At 63.3% G+C, this 7,829-nt stretch overlaps 1 protein-coding gene and 1 long non-coding RNA gene across 2 annotated transcripts in view; one reads left to right on the top strand and one right to left on the bottom strand.

The window, feature by feature from the left end:
• LOC109305119 overlaps positions 1–7,807 on the top strand; it is a 16,327-nt gene extending 8,520 nt beyond the window's left edge. The window contains exons 2-3 of the long non-coding RNA XR_002099562.1: positions 615–622; positions 7,796–7,807. This is a non-coding gene — a long non-coding RNA (uncharacterized LOC109305119). The remainder of the gene's footprint in view (positions 1–614; positions 623–7,795) is intronic.
• Positions 7–7,829, bottom strand: part of HCN3 (hyperpolarization activated cyclic nucleotide gated potassium channel 3) — an 8,103-nt gene continuing 280 nt past the window's right edge. Inside the window, exons 2-8 of the mRNA XM_019528005.1 lie at positions 5,405–5,834; positions 5,009–5,170; positions 4,308–4,526; positions 3,850–3,996; positions 3,495–3,735; positions 3,002–3,166; positions 7–2,611 (exon numbers count right to left, since the gene is read on the bottom strand). Of these exons, the coding sequence (XP_019383550.1) occupies positions 1,467–2,611; positions 3,002–3,166; positions 3,495–3,735; positions 3,850–3,996; positions 4,308–4,526; positions 5,009–5,170; positions 5,405–5,834 (2,509 nt within the window). The 3' untranslated portion in view covers positions 7–1,466. The remainder of the gene's footprint in view (positions 2,612–3,001; positions 3,167–3,494; positions 3,736–3,849; positions 3,997–4,307; positions 4,527–5,008; positions 5,171–5,404; positions 5,835–7,829) is intronic.

Raw genomic sequence — 7,829 nt, 5'->3', positions numbered from 1 at the left:
CGGCTTGGGGGGCAGAGACCCCCGCCCCAGCCCTCCTGCACAGACAGAAGCCCAGGACCTTCCCCGTGAGGTGGCAGCGGGTGTAAGTGGGACCTGGGGGGTGAAGTTGGCATCTTCTTCCCTTGTGTCAATGCTGGTGATGGCACCTGGACCGCAGTGTGGGGCAGATGCCCGACAGTGGGTACAGCTGGGAATGGGGATAGGGACGGGGTCAAGCCTTCCCAGACCACCAAATGCCTTAGGGATGCACTTCTGACTCATGACAGCCCAGCCAATGAGCCGCAGGCTGCAGCCAGTTGGGGCAGAGAAAGGGAACCCGGGTCCCGCCAGCTGTCACGGGGCCGGGGAGCAAGCAGGCCTCCCTGTGCCGCACAACCCCAGCCCGGACAGGAGCATCTCAACACAGGGTTAGGAGCCCTGCTCTTCCCCAAGATCCCTGAGCCCCGGGCCTGGGCCTGGGCGGGCAGCCCACTCCCGGATGATGCCTCATGCTGTGGTTCCAGCTCAGCTGTCACAGCACCCAGCCCTGGGGCCTCGCAAAGCCTGGGCCCATGGGAGCCTGCTCTGCTTGTTGCCTGGAGCTCACTGCGTTGCATTTTGCTCAGTCTCAACAGCCAGCACCGTGGGCCCCGGGTATCCTGCTGTAGGCACCACAGCCCATAAGCAGGGCCCCAAGCAGAGCTGCAGTGCCTGGGGGACCCACAGGCTCCAAGGCCCTGCCTACACAGCTCCACTATGAGCCCTGCCCCGGCCCCCTTTGCCCACGGGGCCCAGCCCTCCCAGCATGACACTGCCCACCCCGCTCTGCCTTCTGCAGGCTGCAGGCCTCACACTAGGATGCTGGGCCTGACCCCTGCCCCTCATTCATTGTGGGGACCAGGTGAGGCAGGAGCATCTCCTACAGGAGAAATGCAACCAAAAGAGGCCCCAGGCATTCCCCTAACTCCGCTCAGGCAATGCCAGTGTCACTGGAGCTGCCAAGGGCAGAGCCAGGCCTGGGCCCAGGCCCCACAGCAATGGCAGGCAAGAAAGACAAGACAGTGCACAACCCCACGGCAAAGCTGGCACCCGGGAAGGCAGGGGCAGTTCCAGTGCTCAGCGATGCCCAGCACCGTGCACCTTGTAGTCAGCATTTCAACAGGCTCCTGCTCCCAGTGGGGTCAGGAGGATCCCAGGGCTCCTCCCCTCCAGGCCAGCTCCTTAGAGCTGCCTGCGTCCCACCTGGTCCTGGCAGCACAGTCAGTGCCTGCAGTACCTGGCCGCCCTCCGTTCTCTCGTCTCCACGTCTGACAGCCCGGAGGGCTTTGCCGGCAGGCTGCTGCCCTGCCTCCCTTTCCTGCCTCCTGTCCCCAGACCCAACCCAGCTCAGCCCAGCCCAGGAGGACTTTCCTCCACCTCAACACAACCTCGGGGCAGTTCTCCAGAGAGCCCCCCACCCTCCCCATGTATGGATGCAGCCCCAGCTCTCACATGTTGGACGGCAGTTTCGGTTTCCCTGTTTCCATCTCTGGGCTGAAGGCCACAGAGCCCTTGCGGGAGGGGCCTGCTGCATGCCGGGGCGTGGAGACGGGGGACTGTGGGGTCGAGGCTCCACTCAGAGGCCGGCCGGGCTGAGCCGGCAGTCCTGGTGGTGCCTGCTGCGGCAGTGCTGGCTGCCCTGTGGCCCCCGGGGATGCCTTGGTGAGGAGTCCAGGTACTGACGGAGATGACCTGTGAGCCAGGTTCCCTGCCGACTTCCGGCCCGGCTGGGCGGCCCCTCCGTCCACGTGCTGGGAGATTTTATTGGGCAGAGAGGGCTGGGAGGCCGACAGCAGCCGGACATCCTGGGTGAGCCTCCCAACAGGCAGGCCTTGGATGCTGCGGTGCTTCACCAGCTGCTGTGGCTGCATCAGCAGGGAGATGTGGGAGCCAGTGGCTCGGGAGAGGCTGTAGTGGAGCGTTCTCCCGGCCAGAAGTGCCTGCTCGGTGCCCGGCGATGGGGCTCCCGCTGGCTGCTGCAGGAGTGAGGTGGAGGCCGAGGTGCCTCGGGACTTTGAGAGCTGGGGCTGGGAGCCTATCAGGGGCTGCTTTGCTTTGGCAGGTGGCTCCCCCTTTGGCACCCCCCTGGGCAAGGGCTGTGCCCCAGGGCCTGGTCTCTGTCCCGCGGTCTCCAAGGATGACTGGGACTGGACCAACGGGGAGGATGGCGAGCCGGCCGCCGGCGTGTGGATGTGGGATGGTGCCCCCGACGGGGAGCTCACAGAAGAGGGCCGGGAGCCCCCCAGACTGGGCTGGGACCGGCGCACCTGCCTGGGGAGCAGCACGGCCTCAGGTGAAAGTGGGCTGGCTATGGACGAGGGGGGCAGGAAGATGTGGGCCTGCAGACTCTGCTGGTGGGTCAGGGCAATGGCCACGTTGGTGGTGGCGGCGGCTGTCTGCAGCGGTGCGTGCACCAGGGGCTCCCAGATCACTGGCTTGCCACTCAGCTCCCGGCCCACAGCCACCTGCTGCAGGCCCTGGATGCTGCGCGCCATGTCGCGGTCATGCTTGACGATCTGCTGGACCATTTCGCTGTTCACAGGCCCCGAGCTGTGCTCTGCCCGCTTCCGCAGCAGGATGGAGTTCTTCTTGCCTGGGCAGAGAGAGGGCGCTGCTGAGGGAAGGGCAGGGCCATGGGGAGAAGCACTTGGGGCAGCGCCATCCCCACCATGTTACAGAAGGGAAAATGGAGGCATGGGCGAGCAGGGCGAAGGGCTTGTGGTCAAGGTGCCCAGGTTTCCTGGTGCAGTGAAGAGGGGCTGACAGACAGCCAGCTCAGCGCTTCCCAGCAGAGATCATGAAGGGTGGAGGAGGCTGAGGTCGCTTACAGCCCCTCCCCAGGAGCTGCCCTCTTTCCCCCGCCATGTGAGAGAAAGGGAAGCCCAGAGCCCAGCCAGGGCCAGCAGGGAAAGGTGCCCATCTTTGGGGGCACCCCTGAACCCAGGAGACCTGTGGGGCTGGAAGTGGGGCATGGGGGCCTCACCGATGCGGTCCAGGCGGTCCATGGCAACAGTCTCAAAGGCCCTGCGCATCATGGGGTATTCCTCCAGCACCTCGTTGAAGTTGTCCACAGAGAGCGAGTAGAGGCGGCAGTAGGTGTCAGCGCGGATGCTGGCTGTGCGACGGCCCCGCGTCAGCAGGCAGATCTCTGTGGGGGCAGCGGTGCATCAGAGACACAGCCCCACCCCCAGCCACTCCTGCACCCCCCTTCCTCCTATGGGAGCCACTTACAGAGTCGGGGAGAGAACCCAGGTGTCCTCACTGCCATGGCCCCCCCTGCTCTAACCACTAGACCCCCTACCCCCTCAAAGCTAGGAATTGAAGCCAGGGGCAGCATGCCTGGCAGATTTCCAAAGCAAGAACCTAGAACACATGGCAAAGGCATCAGCTGGGCAGGTGGAGGGGCCAGGGCCGCCTCTGCCCCCCTGAGCTGTGTTGCCTCTCCCTATCCCTCCCGGTGCCCAATCCAGCCTCACCACCAAAGTAGGAGCCGTCAGAGAGTTTGGTCTCCTTGTTGCCCTTGGTGAGGACGCTGACGACACCATGCTGGATGAAGTACATCTTCTTGCCCACAGTGCCCTCGCGGACGATAAAGTCGGCGGGCTGGAAGACCTCAAAGCGCAGCTTGGTTAGCATGGCTGTCACGAAATTGGGGTCGGCGTTGGCGAACAGCGGCATGTTGGCCACCAAGTTCCGGCAGTTGAAGTTGATGATTTCCTGTGGGAGCAGTGAGGCCACGGTGTCATGGGATCCAGGGCAGAATGTCCCCCCAGGGGGTAGTTCCCACAACAGTCGCCCCTGCCCAACCCTGGGAGAACAGCCCCTCCCTACCTCCTTGAGTGGCTCACTCAGCTCCCCCAGGATGTTCTCCTCGTCAAACATCTTGCCCTGGTAGCGGTGCTCATAGTACTCATGGATGCGTTGGCGCATGTCGCCGGGCAGCTTGTGAAATGACATGTACTGCTCCACCTGCTTGTACTGGAGGGGCAAACAGATGGACACAAGCTCACAGGGGTAGCTGGAAACCCTCTTCTGTAGCAGAACCCCTATGGAGGGGGCAGTGACCCCACTCCAGCCCCAGGGCCTTTGGCTCCATGAGGGTGGAGGGGCAGTGCCAGCCTATGGTCCTACCTACAGCCCTCCCCAAGTACCAGGGCCTGAGGGCAGGAGCTAGGAGCATGGCCAACTCCTATGATGACCAGCTGTGGGCACCAGGTCAATTTGTTCTGGACTCGTACCCCAGACCCCTCCCGGCAGTCCCAGGCCCATCTCCTGCCTGCCCCACGCACCTTCTCCTGGTACTGCCGACGGGAGGAGTCCAGTGACTGGATGAGGGCGGTGGCGTGGCCAATGAACATAGCGTAGCAGGTGGCACCCACGATCATGCTAAGCATAGTGAGCCAGACGTCGGTCATGCCCTCTGGGGCCTGCTGCCCGTAGCCAATGCACAGCATGTGGCTCATGGCCTTGAACAGGGCGTGCGAGTACTGTTTCCCCCATGAGTCATTCTGGAGACAGGAGGCACGGAAAGGAGGATGGAGCTGTGCCCCAGCAGCCCCCGCTACCTGAAAACCCAGGACCACCCACCTCCCAGAGCCACACCTTCTGGGCTGGGCCCCCACTGAAGCAGCAGGAGCCCCCTCCCTGCTCTCCCTTAGCACCTGGTGGGATAGATCTGCCCTGCTGGCTGCAGAAATGAGCCATGATCTCCCTCACTCCCTCCCACCTGACTGGCGCCCCAGGGTCACAGCAGCCTGCAGGACCTCTGAAAGCTCCTGGCTTGGGAGCTTAGGGCACATGTGTAAAAGTGAGCACGTGTGCACATGCCAAGATGCAAGCAAGAGTGTGTGCATGGGCAGGTGCTTTGGACTGGGGTGGGTGGGGAGTCTCCTGCCCTGGACCATGTGCAACTTCACCCAGGTGGGAGCTCCTGCTGGCAGCTGCAGAGGCCTGGGGCTGGGCTCCAGGAGTGGGGAAGCATGGCACTCACCACCATGTGATTGATGGAGACCCAGCAGTCCTCAGGGAAGTCCTGCAGCATGGGCACCAGAAACTGGAGGCAGCCGTCCCAGTGGCATAGCAGCAGCATCATGCCAATTAGGTTGAAGATCCGCACCACAGCGCTGGCCAGGTCATAAGTCATGTGGAAAATCTGGGCATGGGGGAAGCCGGAAGCAGGACAGTAAGGAACCAGTGCTCCCCAGGGCACCTGTGGGGAAGGGAAGAGCTCCCCCATCTCCAGGCACCAGGTCCCTGGTGAGCTCCAAACTTTGCAACCAGCGGCCCCTGAACTCCTAGCCATGGGGCCCCACTCGCCCTCCACCTCCCCCAGGCAGGAGCCCCTAGGATGCCCCTTGGCCCCTCCAGCTGGCTCCTGGCCACCCACCTCCTCCCACTGGTGGATGTAGCGGATGAGGCGAGAGAGGCGCAGCAGGCGCAGCAGGCTGAGGATCTTGGTGAAGCGCACAATGCGCAGAGCCCGCGCCGTCTTGTAGACATCTGAGTCCACCTGAGTCTCCAGGTCGACAACGAGGAAGATGTAGTCGACAGGGATAGAGGAGATGAAGTCGACCAGGAACCAGCTCTTAAGGTACTTTGTTTTGATGGTGTGGGGGTCCAGGATGATCTCTGTGTTGTCCTCCACTACGATGCCCGTGCGGAAGTTCAGTACCAGGTCGGCCAGGAAGAAGGTGTCGGAGAGCACGTTGAAGACGATCCAGGGCGGCGTGTTCTCGTCCTTGAAGAAGGTGATGCCCACGGGCAGGATGATCAGGTTCCCCACCATCAGCAGGAGCATAATGAGGTCCCAGTAGAACCTGGAGGGGGGCACAGAGCAGGGAGGAGAGAAGGGAAATGTCCTCAGAGCGGCTGGAGCCTCGGGGGACAGCACAGAGACGTGGCTCCTGCCACATGTCCAGGGTGCCCAGGGGAGGTGGCTGCAGACAGCCGCTGTCAGGGTGTCTCGGAGCTCCAGCCTAGCCTCTCCCCACAGCACCTGACTTCATGGGCAAAGGCCCAGCCAGGCCTCAACTTCCCGGCTCCATCCCAACCAGTCCTGCTATGCAGCCCGGGCTGGCCCCTTCCCCACAGGTCCAGTCTCTGCCAGGGCCTTGCCAAGGCCTTCCCCATCACATCCACAACCCTGAGCCCCAGCCCCCGATCACCACCTCCCTTGTCCTCCCCTGACCCCTGCCAGAGCAAACTACTGCAGGCTCAGGATCAGCACCTGCCTTTCTTGCAGCTACTAGGCAAACGTGCCCAGTCGTGGCTTGGAGCTACGGCAGCGTGCAGACAATGAAGACCAGGCCACATGGATGCCCTGCTAGCTCAGCCTCTGCTCAAACCCAGGAGCAGAAGGCCTGAGGAAGCTGCCCCCTGCAAGCCCCATGCAGATGAAGCTGCCCCAGGGGCCCTGAGCTTGGATTCCCTCTGGATCAGCCCAGATGAGTGTCCCAGAGGCACAGACACATCCCCACATGCCCTGGCTGGGATGATATAGTTGGGGCTTGTCCTGCTGTGAGTAGGGGCTAGACTCAATGACTCCCAAGGTCCTTTCTAGCCCTCGCTCCTATGATCCTATGCATCAGCCAGGCCAAGGTGCACAGGGTGACTCCTCTGCAGCTGCGCAGAGCACAGCCAGGTGCCCTCATGTGCAGTCACATGCACAGTGCCCCAGCTTCATGCATGCACGAGCTGGGACCTTAGGACACCCATACAGCCCCTTTCCCAGCTATCTGATACCTGCCCACTCCCATGCTCTCTTCCCCCAGACCCAGCCTGGTCTCTACATGCAGAAAGCAGTGGGTGCGAGTCAGGGTCCAACATGGACATGGTCACTTGGTCCCAACAGTAGCCAGGGGGCTGGGAGCCAGGATGCCAGGGCCCTACCCCTCGCTCTTCACTCCTCTGTGCCTCTGTCTTCCTCTCTGTAACCTGGAGCCTCTCACAGAGGCCCCAAGCCCATGAAGGGACAGGACCACCCTGTCACTGGTGAGCCCCAGGGCATCGGGAATGCTGCAGACACTGCGGTGGCAAAGGGGCAAGTAGGAAATGCTGATGCTACGTGGACGACATCCCTGCCTCTGCCCCGTGGAGCCCTGCACAGGGACAGGGAGCTCAAGCTGCTGGGGAGCTGGTGTGGGCGAGGCCCTGAGTCTCCATGGCAGCAGCAAGGAGGATTAGCCATGGCTGCCTCGGGACTGTGCCACAGGACTGCGTAACCTCTCCCACGCTGGGGCCTCGCCAGCCCAACAAGGGGCTTCCTACTGATTGCTCACCACCTGTCGGAGGACGCGACTGCTCAGGAGTCTGGCAGGAGAGGTTAACGCCACCTGCACCCACGTGCAGCCCTGATGGGCACTGGCCCCAGTCACAGCTCAGCCTTCCCCGGCAGTGCTGGCCTGGTCTCTCCTGCCCCAGTCCCCAGGGCTCCTGTCTGACGGAGGCTGCCAGCACTTCGGGGCTGGCTGCCTCCTTTTCTGCACGCACCACCCAGCGCAGGGCCCTGCTCTCCGCCGGGGCGTGGTGCCGCCGTAATGCATAATCCCCCCAGCCACACGCTGCCCGCCCCCACCCTGTGTCACTGGGTCACCTTCACCCTGCCGGGGAGATCACCTCGGAGATAACCACAGCTTAGCTTGTCTGGCACGTTACGAGGGGGTGCAAGCAGGGCTGCGGGTGCGCTGAGGCCGCCGCTGCAGCGGGATTAAGAGCCGGGGGAGCATCGGGAGAGGGAGGCGCTGGCGGCAGGTGCCCAGGCTCGCGGCTGTCTGGGAAGGGACACGAGGGGCAGGCCCGTGGCGAACGCCCCC

Source organism: Gavialis gangeticus, unplaced genomic scaffold, assembly GCF_001723915.1.
Source record: "Gavialis gangeticus isolate Ggan-Ray unplaced genomic scaffold, GavGan_comp1, whole genome shotgun sequence".
Taxonomy (NCBI): Eukaryota; Metazoa; Chordata; order Crocodylia; family Gavialidae; genus Gavialis; species Gavialis gangeticus.
This window is presented reverse-complemented; position numbering and strand designations above follow the sequence as displayed.